General features: G+C 43.4%; 1 protein-coding gene and 1 long non-coding RNA gene across 5 annotated transcripts; one reads left to right on the top strand and one right to left on the bottom strand.

Moving 5' to 3' along the window:
* Window positions 1-10,262: 10,262 nt before the first annotated feature.
* LOC123144461 (uncharacterized) lies at window positions 10,263-14,534 on the top strand. 4 transcript variants are annotated; one of them, XR_006471510.1, is made up of 10 exons: window positions 10,281-10,761; window positions 10,877-10,997; window positions 11,100-11,219; window positions 11,311-11,369; window positions 11,741-11,816; window positions 11,898-12,102; window positions 12,579-12,678; window positions 13,065-13,297; window positions 13,812-14,147; window positions 14,267-14,534. XR_006471510.1 is itself a non-coding variant. In XM_044563612.1 (6 exons), the coding sequence occupies exons 1-4, from the start codon at window positions 10,384-10,386 to the stop codon at window positions 11,319-11,321; spliced, it is 630 nt and encodes a 209-aa protein (XP_044419547.1). In that variant the 5' UTR covers window positions 10,263-10,383; the 3' UTR covers window positions 11,322-11,369; window positions 11,741-11,816; window positions 11,898-11,996. The 4 variants fall into 4 exon arrangements, 1 of the variants encoding a protein (XP_044419547.1); XR_006471512.1 differs by lacking the exon at window positions 12,579-12,678 and having other exon boundaries at window positions 10,274-10,761; window positions 12,714-13,297; XR_006471511.1 differs by lacking the exon at window positions 12,579-12,678 and having other exon boundaries at window positions 10,284-10,761.
* Window positions 14,535-15,544: 1,010 nt separating this feature from the next.
* LOC123141429 (uncharacterized) lies at window positions 15,545-17,573 on the bottom strand. Its single transcript, XR_006470274.1, has 3 exons — window positions 17,434-17,573; window positions 17,247-17,318; window positions 15,545-17,151 (listed from the first exon to the last, which is right to left on the bottom strand). It is a non-coding gene; the product is annotated as an uncharacterized lncRNA (long non-coding RNA).
* Window positions 17,574-18,107: the final 534 nt, after the last annotated feature.

Here is an 18,107-nt window from a genome sequence, read left to right as displayed (position 1 = left end):
TTGCTTAAAGGTGACCGGCGGGTGTCTGTCTCTCTCACTTTAGTTGAACCGAGTGTGGCTACGCCCGGTCCTTGCGAAGTTTAAAACAGCACCAACTTGACAAACTATCGTTGTGGTTTTGATGCGTAGGTAAGAACGGTTCTTGCTAAGCCCGTAGCAGCCACGTAAAACTTGCAACAACAAAGTAGAGGACGTCTAACTTGTTTTTGCAGGGCATGTTGTGATGTGATATGGTCAAGACATGATACTGAATTTTATTGTATGACATGATCATGTTTTGTAACAAAGTTATCGGCAACTGGCAGGAGCCATATGGTTGTCGCTTTATTGTATGCAATGCAATCGCCATGTAATTGTTTTACTTTATCACTAAGCGGTAGCGATAGTCGTAGAAGCAATAAGTTGGCGAAACGACAACGATGCTACGATGGAGATCAAGGTGTCACGCCGATGACAATGGTGATCATGACGGTGCTTCGGAGATGGAGATCACAAGCACAAGATGATGATGGCCATATCATATCACTTATATTGATTGCATGTGATGTTTATCTTTTATGCATCTTATCTTGCTTTGATTGACGGTAGCATTATAAGATGATCCTTCACTAAATTATCAAAGTATAAGTGTTCTCCCTGAGTATGCACCGTTGCGAAAGTTCTTCGTGCTAAGACACCACGTGATGATCGGGTGTGATAGGCTCTATGTTCAAATACAACGGGTGCAAAACAGCTGCACACGCGGAATACTCAGGTTAAACTTGATGAGCCTAGCATATGCAGATATGGCCTCGGAACACTGAGACCGAAAGGTCGAGCGTGAATCATATAGTAGATATGATCAACATAGTGATGTTCACCGTTGAAACTACTCCATCTCACGTGATGATCGGACATGGTTTAATTGATATGGATCACGTGATCACTTAGAGGATTAGAGGGATGTCTATCTAAGTGGGAGTTCTTAAATAATATGATTAATTGAACTTGAATTTATCATGAACATAGTACCTGATAGTATTTTGCTTGTCTATGTTAATTGTAGAAAGGTGGCCCGTGCTGTTGTTCCGTTGAATTTTAATGCGTTCCTTGAGAAAGCAAAGTTGAAAGATGATGGTAGCAATTACACGGACTGGGTCCGTAACTTGAGGATTATCCTCATTGCTGCACAGAAGAATTACATCCTGGAAGCACCGCTGGGTGCCAGGCCTGCTGCAGGAGCAACACCAGATGTTATGAACGTCTGGCAGAGCAAAGCTGATGACTACTCGATATTTCAGTGTGCCATGCTTTATGGCTTAGAACCGGGTCTTCAACGACATTTTGAACGTCATGGAGCATATGAGATGTTCCAGGAGTTGAAGTTAATATTTCAAGCAAATGCCCGGATTGAGAGATATGAAATCTCCAATAAGTTCTACAGCTGCAAGATGGAAGAGAATAGTTCTGTCAGTGAGCATATACTCAAAATGTCTGGGTATAACAATCACTTGATTCAACTGGGAGTTAATCTTCCGGATGATAGCGTCATTGACAGAATTCTTCAATCACTGCCACCAAGCTACAAGAGCTTTGTGATGAACTATAATATGCAAGGGATGGATAAGACGATTCCCGAGCTCTTCGCAATGCTAAAGGCTGCGGAGGTAGAAATCAAAAAGGAGCATCAAGTGTTGATGGTCAATAAGACCACTAGTTTCAAGAAAAAGGGTAAAGGGAAGAAGAAGGGGAACTTCAAGAAGAACAGCAAACAAGTTGCTGCTCAGGAGAAGAAACCCAAGTCTGGACCTAAACCTGAGACTGAGTGCTTCTACTGCAAGCAGACTGGTCACTGGAAGCGAAACTGCCCCAAGTATTTGGCGGATAAGAAGGATGGCAAGGTGAACAAAGGTATATGTGATATACATGTTATTGATGTGTACCTTACTAATGCTCGCAGTAGCACCTGGGTATTTGATACTGGTTCTGTTGCTAATATTTGCAACTCGAAACAGGGGCTACGGATTAAGCGAAGATTGGCTAAGGACGAGGTGACGATGCGCGTGGGAAATGGTTCCAAAGTCGATGTGATCGCGGTCGGCATGCTACCTCTACATCTACCTTCGGGATTAGTATTAGACCTAAATAATTGTTATTTGGTGCCAGCGTTGAGCATGAACATTATATCTGGATCTTCTTTGATGCGAGACGGTTATTCATTTAAATCAGAGAATAATGGTTGTTCTATTTATATGAGTAATATCTTTTATGGGCATGCACCCTTGAAGAGTGGTCTATTTTTAATGAATCTCGGTAGTATTGACACACATATTCATAATGTCAAAGCCAAAAGATGCAGAGTTGATAATGATAGTGCAACTTATTTGTGGCACTACCGTTTAGGTCATATCGGTGTAAAGCGCATGAAGAAACTCCATAATGATGGACTTTTGGAATCACTTGGTACTTGCGAACCGTGTCTCATGGGCAAGATGACTAAAACACCGTTCTCCGGAACTATGGAGAGAGCAACTGATTTGTTGGAAATCATACATACAGATGTATGTGGTCCGATGAATATTGAGGCTCGTGGCAGATATCGTTATTTTCTCACCTTCACAGATGATTTGAGCAGATATGGGTATATCTACTTAATGAAACATAAGTCTGAAACATTTGAAAAGTTCAAAGAATTTCAGAGCGAAGTTGAAAATCATCGTAACAAGAAAATTAAGTTTCTACGATCAGATCGTGGAGGAGAATATTTGAGTTACGAGTTTGGCCTACATTTGAAACAATGCGGAATAGTTTCGCAACTCACGCCACCCGGAACACCACAGCGTAACGGTGTGTCCGAACGTCGTAATCGTACTTTACTAGATATGGTGCGATCTATGATGTCTCTTACTGATTTATCGCTATGTTTTGGGGTTATGCTTTGGAGACGGCTGCATTCACTCTAAATAGGGCACCATCGAAATCCGTTGAGACGACGCCTTATGAACTATGGTTTGGCAAGAAACCAAAGTTGTCGTTTCTTAAAGTTTGGGGTTGCGATGCTTATGTGAAGAAACTTCAACCTGATAAGCTCGAACCTAAATCGGAGAAATGTGTCTTCATAGGATACCCAAAGGAGACTGTTGGGTACACCTTCTATCATAGATCCGAAGGCAAGACATTCGTTGCGAAGAATGGATCCTTTCTAGAGAAGGAGTTTCTCTCGAAAGAAGTGAGTGGGAGGAAAGTAGAACTTGATGAGGTAACTGTACCTACTCCCTTATTGGAAAGTAGATCATCACAGAAACCAGTTTCTGCGACACCTACACCAATTAATGAGGAAGTTAATGATAATGATCATGAAACTTCAGATCAAGTTATTACTGAACCTCGTAGGTCAACCAGATTAAGATCCGCACCAGAGTGGTACGGTAATCCTGTTCTGGAGGTTATGTTACTAGACCATGACGAACCTACGAACTATGAAGAAGGGATGGTGAGCCCAGATTCCGCAAAATGGCTTGAGGCCATGAAATCCGAGATGGGATACATGTATGAGAACAAAGTATGGACTTTGGTTGACTTGCCCAATGATCGGCAAGCTATTGAAAATAAATGGATCTTCAAGAAGAAGACTGACGCTGACGGTAATGTTACTGTCTATAAAGCTCGACTTGTTGCGAAAGGTTTTCGACAAGTTCAAGGGATTGACTACGATGAGACCTTCTCACCCGTAGCGATGCTTAAGTCTGTCCGAATCATGTTAGCAATTGCCGCATTTTATGATTATGAAATTTGGCAAATGGATGTCAAAACTGCATTCCTGAATGGATTTCTGGAAGAAGAGTTGTATATGATGCAACCGGAAGGTTTTGTCGATCCAAAGAAAGCTAACAAAGTGTGCAAGCTCCAGCGATCCATTTATGGACTGGTGCAAGCCTCTCGGAGTTGGAATAAATGCTTTGATAGTGTGATCAAAGCATTTGGTTTTATACAGACTTTTGGAGAAGCCTGTATTTACAAGAAAGTGAGTGGGAGCTCTGTAGCATTTCTGATATTATATGTGGCTGACATATTGCTGATTGGAAATGATATAGAATTTCTGGATAGCATAAAGGGATACTTGAATAAGAGTTTTTCAATGAAAGACCTCGGTGAAGCTGCGTATATATTGGGCATCAAGATTTATAGAGATAGATCAAGACGCTTAATTGGACTTTCACAAAGCACATACCTTGACAAAGTTTTGAAGAAGTTCAAAATGGATCAAGCAAAGAAAGGGTTCTTGCCTGTGATACAAGGTGTGAAATTGAGTAAGACTCAATGCCCGACCACTACAGAAGATAGAGAGAAGATGAAAGATGTTCCCTATGCTTCAGCCATAGGCTCTATCATGTATGCAATGCTGTGTACCAGACCTGATGTATGCCTTGCTATAAGTCTAGCAGGAAGGTACCAAAGTAATCCAGGAGTGGATCACTGGACAGCGGTCAAGAACATCCTGAAATACCTGAAAAGGACTAAGGATATGTTTCTTGTTTATGGAGGTGACAAAGAGCTCATCGTAAATGGTTACGTCGATGCAAGCTTTGACACTGATCCGGACGATTCTAAATCGCAAACCGGATACGTGTTTACATTGAACGGTGGAGCTGTCAGTTGGTGCAGTTCTAAACAAAGCGTCGTGGCGGGATCTACGTGTGAAGCGGAGTACATAGCTGCTTCGGAAGCAGCAAATGAAGGAGTCTGGATGAAGGAGTTCATATCCGATCTAGGTGTCATACCTAGTGCATCGGGTCCAATGAAAATCTTTTGTGACAATACTGGTGCAATTGCCTCAGCAAAGGAATCCAGATTTCACAAGAGAACCAAGCACATCAAAAGACGCTTCAATTCCATCCGGGATTTAGTCCAGGTGGGAGACATAGAAATTTGCAAGATACATACGGATCTGAATGTTGCAGACCCGTTGACTAAGCCTCTTCCACGAGCAAAACATGATCAGCACCAAGACTCCATGGGTGTAAGAATCATTACTGTGTAATCTAGATTATTGACTCTAGTGCAAGTGGGAGACTGAAGGAAATATGCCCTAGAGGCAATAATAAAGTTATTATTTATTTCCTTATATCATGATAAATGTTTATTATTCATGCTAGAATTGTATTAACCGGAAACATAATACATGTGTGAATACATAGACAAACAGAGTGTCACTAGTATGCCTCTACTTGACTAGCTCGTTGATCAAAGATGGTTATGTTTCCTAAGCCATAGACATGAGTTGTCATTTGATTAACGGGATCACATCATTAGGAGAATGATGTGATTGACTTGACCCATTCCGTTAGCTTAGCACTCGATCGTTTAGTATGTTGCTATTGCTTTCTTCATGACTTATACATGTTCCTATGACTATGAGATTATGCAACTCCCGTTTACCGGAGGAACACTTTGTGTGCTACCAAACGTCACAACGTAACTGGGTGATTATAAAGGTGCTCTACAGGTGTCTCCAAAGGTACTTGTTGGGTTGGCGTATTTCGAGATTAGGATTTGTCACTCCGATTGTCGGAGAGGTATCTCTGGGCCCACTCAGTAATACACATCACTATAAGCCTTGCAAGCATTGTGACTAATGAGTTAGTTGCGGGATGATGTATTACGGAACAAGTAAAGAGACTTGCCGGTAATGAGATTGAACTAGGTATCGAGATACCGACGATCGAATCTCGGGCAAGTAACATACCGATGACAAAGGGAACAACGTATGTTGTTATGCGGTCTGACCGATAAAGATCTTCGTAGAATATGTGGGAACCAATATGAGCATCCAGGTTCCGCTATTGGTTATTGACCGGAGAGGTGTCTCGGTCATGTCTACATAGTTCTCGAACCCGTAGGGTCCGCACGCTTAACGTTATGATGACAGTTATATTATGAGTTTATGTGTTTTGATGTACCGAAGGTTGTTCGGAGTCCCGGATGTGATCACGGACATGACGAGGAGTCTCAAAATGGTCGAGACATAAAGATTGATATATTGGAAGCCTATGTTTGGACATCAGAAGTGTTCCGGGTGAAATCGGGATTTTTCCGGAGTACCGGGAGGTTACCGGAACCCCCAGTAACTTAATGGGCCTTAGTGGGCCTCGGTGGAAGAGAGGAGAGGAGGCCAGGGCAAGGCCGCACGCCCCTCCCCCCCAGTCCGAATAGGACAAGGAGAGGGGGGCAGCGCCCCCCCTTTCCTTCCCCCCTCCACCTCTTCCCCCCTCTCTCCTAGTCCAACATGGAAAAAGGGGGGAGTCCTACTCCCGGTAGGAGTAGGACTCCTCCTGGCGCGCCTCTCCCCTTGGCCGGCCGAACCCCCCCCCCCTTGCTCCTTTATATACGGGGGCAGGGGGGCACCTCTAGACACAATTGATCATTGATCTCTTAGCCGTGTGCGGTGCCCCCCTCCACCATATTACACCTCGATAATATCGTAGCGGTGCTTAGGCGAAGCCCTGCGTCGGTAGAACATCATCATTGTCACCACGCCGTCGTGCTGACGAAACTCTCCCTCAACACTTGGCTGGATCGGAGTTCGAGGGACGTCATCGAGCTGAACGTGTGCTGAACTAGGAGGTGCCGTGCGTTCGGTACTTGATCGGTCGGATCGTGAAGACGTACGACTACATCAACCGCGTTGTGTTAACGCTTCCGATTTCGGTCTACGAAGGTACGTAGACTACACTCTCCCCTCTCGTTGCTATGCATCACCATGATCTTGCGTGTGCGTAGTTTTTTTTTGAAATTACTACGTTCCCCAACAGGTGGCTGATATTTTTTCATGCTAGATATGTTATTCTCAAGATGGGTGTTTATTCACTTGTCATTGCACAAGAGTACGACAAAGGTACTAGGGATGCCTAGTCCCGAAATGAAAAGAATTTACTTTATGTTGTCAAATAATAAATTCCTTGGAAAGTGTTGGTATGGATAGCACCCGTGGATTCGGTTAGCCGTGGAATGTGAAAGTATGGTGGAAAAAGGAATAAACTCTATTTTCTGTTTGGGAACCGCCTATGATATATCTAGCATGGAAAGTATTGGAAACTACTCGATCATTTTCGTTGACAGGAAAGGCATGCCACCCAAAATGTTTTATCTCTATCTTTTTCGCTTTGAGCTCTGGCACTCTACAAATCCCTACTTCCCTCTGCGAAGGGCCTTTCTATTTACTTTATGCAATTTTATTTTTATTTGAGTCTCCATCTTCTCTTATAAAGCACCAACTAAGGGGCTCTATGATCGTACTTGAGCATTGGGTGTAGCTAATATGCGAGTGTGTTTCATGAATGGATCAATGATTGAGCATAACGGGCTAGGGATAACTTGCTTTAGCATTGATATTTTGAAAAGACATAGTTGCTTGTTGATATGCTTGAGTATTGAAATCTTCATGTCAAAACTGGGCTATTGCTTTGAATCATATAAAAGTCCAAATTCCCATGCTACAAAGGAAATATTATGTGATGAACATGTTTGGCAGCATTCCACATCAAAAATTCTGTTTTTATCATTTACCTACTCGAGGACGAGCATGAATTAAGCTTGGGGATGCTGATACGTCTCCAATGTATCTATAATTTTTGATTGTTCCATGCAGTTATATTACCATTCTTGGATGTTTTACAATCATTTTATAGCAACTTCATATCATTCTTTGGGACTAACTTATTGACATAGTGCCCAGTGCCAGTTGCTGTTTTTGCTTGTTTTTTACTTCGCAAGAAATCAATACCAAACGGAGTCCAAACTCAGCGAAACTTTTTGGTGATTTTTTCTGGACCAGAAGACACATGTTGGGGCAAAGAAGTACCAGAGTGGGGCTCCGAGGGGAGCACAACCCACCTGGGCGTGCCTGGGGGCCCAGGCGGGCCCTGGTGGGTTGTGTCCACCTTGGCAGCCTCCCGCACTGCCTCTTTGCTCTATAAATACCCGAATATTCCAGAAACCCTAGGGGAGGCGACGAAAAACAATTCCAGCCGCCGCAAGTTCTAGAAACCACAGATCCAATCTAGACACCATCACGGAGGGGTTCATCATCCTCATTGGTACCTCTTCGATGATGCGTGAGTACTTCATTGTAGACCTACGGGTCCGTATTTAGTAGCTAAATGGCTTCCTCTCTCTCTTTTGATTCTCAATACAATGGCCTCTTGGAGATCTATTTGATGTAACTCTTTTTGCGGTGGGTTTGTTGGGATCCGATGAACTTTGAGTTTATGATCAAATCTATGTTTTTATCCATGAAAGTTATTTGAGTCTTTTGATCTCTTATATGCATGATTACTTATAGCCTCATATTTCTTCTTCGAATCTTTGGTTTAGTTAGGCCGACTAGATCGATTTTTCTTGCCATGGGAAGAGATGCTTTGTGATGGGTTCGATCTTACGGTCCTCGATCCTAGTGACAGAAGGGGAACCGACACATATGTATCGTTGCTATTAAGGATAACAAGATGGGGTCTATTCCTATATGAGTAGATCTTGTCTACATCATGTCATCGTTCTTATTGCATTACTCCGTATCTCCATGAACTTAATACACTAGATGCATGCTGGATAGTAGTCGATGTGTGGAGTAATAGTAGTAGATGCACGCAGGAGTCGGTCTATTAATCTTGGACGTGATGCCTATATAATGATCATTGCCTGGATATCATCATAATTATTTGAAGTTCTATCAATTTCCCAATAGTAATTTGTTTACCCATTGTTTCTTGAGAGAAGCCACTAGTGAAATCTACGACCCCGGGTCTATTTTCTCATCACATACTTTCAGTCTATTTTGCTATTTGCCTTTTTATTTATTTGCAACTTTTATTTTCCGATCTATATTATCAAAAACCCAAAAATACCTCATTGAATTTTATTTGCTTTTATTTGCATCTATCAATCTACTACAATTTTATCTTGTCAACTTGGCAATTTCTGGCACAGTTACCCGAAAAGGATTGACAACCCCTTTAACACGTCGGGTTGCAAGTATTTGTTCTTCGTATGCAGGTACCGTTTATGTAGTGTTGCGTGGTCCTCCTACTGGTTCGATAACCTTGGTCTCATCACTGAGGCAAATACCTACGTTGCTGTGCTGCACCATCCCTTCCTCTTTGGGGAAATACCGACGTAGTTCAAGCCAACATCAGAGGTCACTTATGTTGCGCAGACTCCGGACGTCCGACAGGTACCGGACAGAAAAGACGGACCATACGTTCGACATGCATCGGTCGTCCCGCCACCAGAGAGTGGAGTGGTCCGGCGCAGCTGTAGAGAGGATAGGAGCACAGGAAGCAGACGACCGGAGAATGTCGGCCGTCCGGTGCACGGTTGTCCGGGGAGGACGGGAATCCATTAATTTCGGTTCTGTGAAGTGGCACCGGATGACCAGACACCCATGGATGTCCGAAAGCCGGTCGTCCGGAAGGGCCAGAAATCCGAGATTTTCTTTCTGTAAAGTGGCTTCGGACATCCGGAGGACTGTGATGCGCCGTTCATCCGGAAACCTTCAGACGTCCAGACAAGGTAGAGGCCAAACACCACAGTCAAGGTAAGAACTCCTGCAAGTGATTTTCCTATATTTTGATCAAGTCTTTTGCGAGAACCAGTGATCCCCTCTTAATAGCGCGGGATCCTATACTCAAACAGAAAACCGAGAAGGAGCTAGAGATTTTTGTCTTGATTCTCCATACTTTGAGTATCTTGATTTTGTCGATCATGATCCACACTTTAATCTTTTGGGAACTAAACTTGAGATTCACTTGACAAAGATGATTAGTTCCTTATATGTATGTTGTAAACAATATCAAAATATTATTAAGGGCATGATTGCACTTTCAATCTCCCCCTTTTTGGTAGTTGATGACAACATACATATAGCTCTCAAAATAAATAGACTTTTGAAGCTTACAAGAGATTTGTTACAGAGCTTCCCCTTATTGTATGCATAGTGAAACTGAATGTGCGCATGAGCTCACCTTTACTTGGTAAAGAGTAGAATACATAAAACATTTCATAGCTCAATATGTCAACATTTAAAACAATAAAGATGCTAGCCAACTCGCATCCAGGAGGCTCCCCGATCGGGCCTTCGTCGGCCGTTGGATCTGGCTTTTGGACACGTCTAAGCCATTGGATCTTTAAAACGGTCTAACTCGATTTTCACCTCACGGTTGTTTTCTTTGGCCAGTGACGGGTGGGCTCGTCTCACTCGCTCGTTGGCTGGGTAAACTTTGTTCGTGTCCGCGAGGGATTTGCCAATCCCCTCTGCCCGCGCGTCAAAACCCTAGCCGCCAGCCCTGCTCGTCCCGAGCCTGCGCCCACTCCGCCCCGTTCTCCTCCCCGCTCCCTCCATCCTCTCCCATGGCGCCGCCCCTCTTCTCCCCACTCGCCTCGGCCGCGTCTTCTCCTCCCCCGCGTCGTCGGCCCCCTCCCTCCTCCTCCCCCCTCTGTCCTTCGTCATCACACGGGTCTTCCGGCCAGTGCCGGGGTGCAGCTGACGGCGGCCTCAGCGGGTGGGCGATGGCGGCCGCAGCTATGCACAAGCTCGCATCGCCCTGGCGCCGATCTCGCGCGGCTCCTGCGCCTCGCCACCCTCTTCTCCCCAGCTCAGCAGGAGGTTTGCGAGGCCACCACTTGGGCCGCTGCTGCCTCTTCCGCCCAGCAGGAGGAGCACGAGGTGAGCAGCAACAACGGGGACAGGCGACCTCGGGGAGAGTTTGCGGAGGGGCGCATATCAGAGTGAGCTTCCCCAATCTTTCCCCATCTATTCAAGATTTGTGTAGCCTAAATGCCTCTATATGATGTATGTATTCTTAGAATGTACTTTGATTTATTGTGAATCTTGTGGCCACAGTCCTTTCTGAATCCGATGGTGTCAATCGAGCCACAGAGAGGAAGTGAGTTGGAGATGAGATGGGGACAGAAGATCCTTCTCGGCTGGTTCCAAGGCCGTGAGGGGAAGGACTTCCTGTTGTGTGCGTGCTTGCCTTCGAACCAAATCGAACCCAACAGAAAACACACACAAACACGCATGCATTTTTTTCCTTGTCCCTGATGTTGAGTTGTGATTGGTGTAGCCGCCGGAGGGGAAAGAGCAGAGATCCGAGAGACGAAGCAACCAGAGGAGCCGGAGAACACGACCCATGTCCTATGTACCGGCCACATCCCCCACAGCTTCTGCGAGGACCATATGCAAGGTATGTCTCTGTCATTGGAGCTTGGAGAAGTGCAGGTGACGCAAGGGGTCTGGTCCTAATATCATCTTTGTTGGTTTGGATTATTTTGCAGGTTTCTTTTAGCAGCTTGGGGTTATTAAGAAGAGGGTCAGTATTGCCCAGAACCGCAAGGTATTCTATACTGTGTTACAAGATATCTGGTGATTTGTATGTGTTTTCTGCAAGCATCTAACTTCTTGTTTGGTGATACATATGTAGACAGGAAAGTCTAAGCATTCCGACAGTTAGAAATACATTTATTCCAGTTGCAACAAAACTGTACATAATGATGAATGAATATTAACTAAGTCATTCACACAAACAAAAAATTATTGCAGTTAGAGTGAATATCCAATTATCACATACAATTTTGCAGCTGCTGGTTTAATTGTTCAAATGGGAGCTTCGTAGGGGCATGTCCTCAATTCCATTACCTTTCTAGATTGTTGTTTCATGGTTGATGCAATACTCAGTTTGGTGGTTTCCTTTTGTTTTTGCTGCAGAGAGTGGAAGTTTTAGAATGGTGCGGACAGGTTGAGAGCAATAGATGTTGTTTTAAGTCCTAGGCGAGCACTCCAGGTTCTGTGAATTTTTCCTTCGCATTACTGCAGTATTTTCATACTTCAAGGAAATATAAATGATATGGTTTCTCTCTCCCAGATTGTTACTACCGAGAATGGAATTCAAGAAGATATACTTTTGGCGTTGTATTATTACCTCTCGTATCTGATAGATAACACAAAGTTATCAGTTTAGTTGGAAAAAGAAAAAGTCCAGATCAATTGTGAGGATATGATCATTGGCATACTTACCCCCTGATGATGCCTCATTTCTTCAGAATTTGAGGCTGTTCTTGATATGCCAGGTAGGTCCGGCTATCGAGTCAACAATTATATTTTGTAGTGTGTGATGATACATTAATAATCACACTTGAATGTGTTACCTAAACCTGTCTTGCTTTTGTATTTCATCCTCCTTTGAACCATCCAATGACTTGTTCACTACAAATGATAAGTGTGAGGTGTACAGAAACCTGCACCTTATATTCCTGTCTTGCTTTTGTATTATATCCCCCTTTGAACCATCCGATGACTTGTGCACTACAAACGAGAAGTGTGAGGTGTACAGAAACCTGCACTTCATATTTCTTACAGTCCTGTTTTATTTAATGTCTGAGCCTCTTTATATTCCTTACATCTGTGATTTATCTAATCTCTGAGCAAGTGTGACTGTTTATAATTGGGTTAATAAGCCCAGTTGTTTGAAGAAGCAATTTGCATTCCAGATTTTAGGATTGTACTAATTCTTCTATCCATTTTTGATTTGCCCCTGCCATTGTAGAAGTATGAGTGGGTTGACTTTTCTTGACGTGTATTTTATACAACAAGCAACTACCTTGCGCCGTCTTCCAGCCACCAACAACCCCATGACCCTGCATCAGGTCAGAAAAATATTCAATAATTATTTCTTATGCAGGGTCATTGGATTGTTGGCTTCAGACATACTGTACTGTTGGGCTTCAAGCGTACTTCAGTTCTAAACTTATCCCTTTTCCCTTCATTTTTCTAAGACTGTACTGTTGGGCATTAAGTAGGAGTAGTTACTTATACTAAGGAGCAGATATGTATGACATGTTAATTTCACTTATTTTTGGAACGAAGATCTCACTTCATTTATATTAGTCCTTGACGTCTGTGTTCTTTATTGTGCAAAATTGTTCCTTTCTGGGTAGATGAAAGTGCAGATTCCACCAAAGGAAGATTTAGTAGGCTTTCTGTTACATGTTGCTAAAAGTAAATGAATCGAATTCTTTCTGTTTTGGTTCAGGACAAATTTGATTTTGGGAAGACAAAGGTCTGACAAGGATGAGAATGGGATACCAGATTACAACGGTGGAGGCTCGGACATGGATCTGCTCATGCTCTCAACGGGAATACTGGATGTTCTCGAAGCTTTGCCATACACACGTGCTACTTTTGGCACTTGCGTGGGCTCCAGTTTGTGTCAATGCAATTTGCATCTGTCAGCGGATTATGGCGAGCTTGGTTATTGGCCTACAGGTATGTTTGTGTATGGATGTCACAAAATTGTTATGCAGAAAATAAGAGTGTAGTACATTTCAGAGATACAAGTGTCTTGTTCAGTTTAGTCAGAGCACATGCAAACAAGTAGTTCCCTAGGGTGGAGGCCTTCCACTTGCTTTTGCTAGCTATATGAAATAGACTGAACCTGAACCTAACTACGATTGGATGTCTAAGCTGAATTGTTGCATCCGTAGACATGGAATTATGGATCAATTTTAGCTCTCAAGAACTGCATACTTATGGTCCTATGTAATCCCAATTTATTCAGGCAAGCATCCCAAAAGTTCACTAATGAACAAAGCAACATCACACAGAATCTAAGTTTTAGGCCAGGTTACTGTAATGTATTTTTAAAGATGTACATTAGAGAAATTGTTCAGCCAACAATCCAATTAAATTTACATGCCATTAGGCTTCCCTGTAAATTCTAAAATGTCTTAGGCTTCCCTGTAAATTCTGCAAATTTATGGCATGCCATTAAAACCTACAGGGTGCTCCACCGATGGTGAAAATACCTCACAGGATGATGTTGGATATTATTCTACAAACTTCGGGCCTACCGGTGGCTGAGTATCGAAGCAAAATGTGACAGTGGCATGATGTGGATGACTATAATTTCCATACACCAACATTATCTTTTGGAGATAAAATAGCCGTATGGCTATTACATGAGACCATGTCAGAAGACCCTGCTGCTATGGAAGCAAAATGATTCATGAAATCTGCGGTGAAAACAGAGATAAGATACTACAATTACAGCAGCATTGAGAAACCGAGGACACGAAATGAGTCTGAAAAATGCTATGGGCTAATTCGTTCTAGCTAGGTACATGCATGACTTCTCTTATATATATTTAACGTAACAATGTGGATAACTAGAACTGTTGTGATGTTGCTCTATTATAAGTAGAAATAACTCATGGTTATCTTTTCTTTTGTTTACAGGCGATGTGTGGTAGAAGCTGTACTCACAGGAAGACTATCGTGCTGTGTATAAACCACGTTCTACGATTCACTTCTGTTATGCATATTTACTTTCCAGTTTTAGGACTGAAATCCATCCATTGTAATGAATTTGGTTGTATGGGCATTACCTATTTGACTTAGGCTTGCTTCATCACATATAGACTGCTTTTCTTTTCCCCACTACTTGCATGACCTAAAACTATCATGTATATGAGGCAAGTTATTAGCAATGTTTCACATTTTCTTACTTGCAATATTGTGCTTGCCTATTCAGGTGTTCCAAGACCCAAATCATCGGAAAAACAACACATACAACACTTCTTTTTTCTTTTGAACTTTGGTTACCCTTATACAAGCCCCCGTTCATTTTGTTTATATAGTGGTTAGAATAGTAACCATATGTGCTTGCTCAATACTGATAAATGGAATATTTTCAAAGCACGTATGGTGTGGGTCTGTTCGCAATATGGCGCAACGGGAGATTACTGAAAAATACACATTTTTTCAACATGACATGGTCTTGAAATGGGACTCTACTACCAAATTAAAATGTGTAGGTATATCTCATTGTAGATGACAAGTCTCTATTTTTTTATTAAAGGGGGTTAAATTTGTTATCATATATATTTGCCCGCTAATAAAACAACTAAAACATGGAATTTCTTTTCATGCTGAACATGGATTCAGTGGGTCTCTGTGCCATTTGTTACCCAGCTGACGAACCGAGAAAGAAATGAGGGGGATAGACAGTCTTCGCTCGCTCTGCCCCCTGCCGCTTCTTATTCGGCTCCTCACGGGCCACAGGCATCGCTCTACGTGGGTTGGGCTAGATAACATATGGGCTATCCTAATACCTCCTGATCCCTATATCTCCGTATATGCACAACAAAGGCATGTTTTTTTCTTAGGTTTCTTATATTTTTCCTTTTTTTTTGCAGGAAAAATATGCATGGCTAGGTTTCTCATCATGATAACCATGTTTCCAAACTTGCTAAAAAAATACAACCATGCCAACTTTACTCTCTCGTCATAGTGCCCATATTTTCAAACTGAGCATATTCATATTATGCAAAGTTTCCCTTTTCCCAGACTATTATTTAACAACGTAATAAACATGTTTAAAAAATAGCATGCTTTAGTTGAAGTTCTTGCAGCATGAAATTATTTTCATCGACAACATGTCTTCAGCAGGTCTCTCCGCCATTTGGCGCAACGGGTCAACTAGTACAGATAATTCATGATAGAGCTCAACATACATACATATCGTAACAGTTTGAACACATATAACATAGCATAGTGGTTCAACGAGCTCAACATAACGTAGTGGTTCACCATACAATCAACATACTCAACATACATAAATAGCCGAGTGGTTAACAAATCGAATAATATGATAATCTCCTCCCCCTTGGCATCAAGTACCCAAAAGGGGAAGGCATTGAGATAGCATCCACGCAATCAGAGATCATCACTGTCACCGTCCTCGCCATGGGTGCCACTGCCTCCTGCCTCGTCAAAGAGATCAGCCCATTCAGGGACAGAAGGGAAACCAAAGTCGGAAGGAGGAGGCTCAGGAAAACACCCATCCTCACTCACATCAGTGGCTTCGGAGTCTCTCAAACGATCCTTCAAAGCATTCTTAGAGGAGACCATGCGAGTGACCACATCGTGGTTTCATGAGCAGTGGAAGGAGAAGGCCTTCATCATGGCATAATGGGCCTTCCCGAGAAAACGAGCAATGCGACCGAAAGGAGTTCAGCCAGAGGGAGCAGGACGAGACTGAGCAGCTGTTCATCGAGCAGGGGCAGAGGTGGATTTCTTGGGAGCCAAATCATCCGCCATATTAGGTGGAATGACCCACTGCGGATGCACATGAGTCCGAGCAATGGGAAAATGAGCTATACTCTCAATGAAGGCCTGAAGAAAAGGAGCATGAGGAAAATCCCACTTGTACTGAAGACTGGCAAGACGAATCTCATGCCACAGAAAATGAGGAACATTGATCTTCCCGTTGGGATGCGCATAAAGGTGAGACATGAGATCAATACAATACCCATTACAGGACCCCTTGTGACCCATCTTTGCATCGATGGTGTGTATGACACACTCATAGATAATGAAAAAGGGAGACCGCCAAATAGATATTTGATCCAGATCCTTGCCCCTTTCCACTTCATCAAGCTCACTAAGAGGTTGTGGAGATAGCCACATGCCTCAATGGCTTTGGGCGCATGATTGGGGTTAGCCTTATGGATTTTAACCAAGTGTCAAGAAAACCAAGAGCGGCGACAAACTGAGCATAGGAGGCAGTGAGCTTGGTGTCAGAAGTCATCCAGGTGACGGTCTTGTCAGGATCGAAGAAACACTTGAAAACTGATGAATGGCAGCATGATTGAAATTGTGTTCAAAAGCAAATGGAGCAGCAAGACCAGAGGACTCAATGAGTTCAATGGCACCCGGATATTTCACAGGGTGAGAATGGATATGCTCTAATTCAACATAGTGGTGAACAGACAGACCCTTAGGAACAATGACAGTGGTGAAAATTTCTGCCTGAAAATTTGTACGAAAACGAGAATCCATCGAGTCATGCTCAACAGAGAATTGGTCAACATCGCGACGAAACTTAAGGTAAGCAGGTTTGGAGACTAAAGTGAAATTCTTGATCTCACAACCTAGAGACGGAGGAGGCTCAAGAGAAATGCGACGAGCATCACCGTGAGGCTGATTCAGAGGCGGAGGAGGCATGTAAGAGGGCTACTGTGTTCCAGGCTTTGGAACATTTGTACGAACAATGACATATTCCGCCTGATCTCCATATGGCAGTTCCTCCTCATAGTCATCTGAGCCACCGCATCGTGACGCTGAAAAACGACATGAACTGGGGAAATTACCACAAGGAAATGATGTATCGAGGGAACTTGAGACCACAAAGATATGAATGGATAGGAAATATTACTGCAAGCCGACGAGCCCCTGGTATTTTTGTGGGCTATGTGTTTGATTTTCAGCATCGTCGAGGTACCCACACCTTGTGAACAAACAAAGGAAAAAAAGGAGATCACCACCGAGTACAAATCCACCATGAATTGTGAGAGAAAATAGAGCAGGGACTGGTGGAAGAGATGAGGTCGAGGTAGAGCTACCTCGTGTAAGGGACTCAAGGGCCGGATCGACGGAGGGACGGGAGAACCACTCCCTGGCGGCACGGCGGCGGACAGAGGCGCGAGGTGGGGAGGGGGGCAAACACGACAAATTTGACCTATGAACAAAAAGAATTCACAAAATGAACCGTGCTTGAAAAAAATTTACTCCACTGACCCTTTAGTGTGGCGCCCGACAGTCAGGCGTCATGCTACATTATGCAGCGCCTAACTGACAGGCGCTACACGCCTGTCTAGCGTCGCACTCCGAACTGTCTAAAAATTGCTAAGTCAGTGTGCAACGCCTAAGAGTGTAGCGCCTATACGTTAGGCGCTGCACTATTTGCATTATCCGTGCCGCGTTTTAGTTTTCTGTACCGTGGCAGAGACAGGCCTGCCGCTGGTACGGGATGCTCGTCAGCAGCATAGCTTGGCTTTTGTCAGTGATTGTATAGTATGGTCTACTGCTAGCTGCTATAGTATGGTCTACTGATAGCTGCTATAGTATGCTAGCCGGCTAGGCTGGATGAGGTTTATTTTATCTTTTTCTTGTCTCTCCAGTAGATGTCTGCTCCCCTCCCATGTACGGCGCTACAACATCTTTCTTGGGTTTCATCAACTCTTGGATGTTTCTGCCCTCTCTTTACCACTAGTGGCGTTTGCTACATAATTTGATT

Source organism: Triticum aestivum, chromosome 6D (assembly GCF_018294505.1).
Source record: "Triticum aestivum cultivar Chinese Spring chromosome 6D, IWGSC CS RefSeq v2.1, whole genome shotgun sequence".
Taxonomy (NCBI): Eukaryota; Viridiplantae; Streptophyta; class Magnoliopsida; order Poales; family Poaceae; genus Triticum; species Triticum aestivum.
This window is presented reverse-complemented; position numbering and strand designations above follow the sequence as displayed.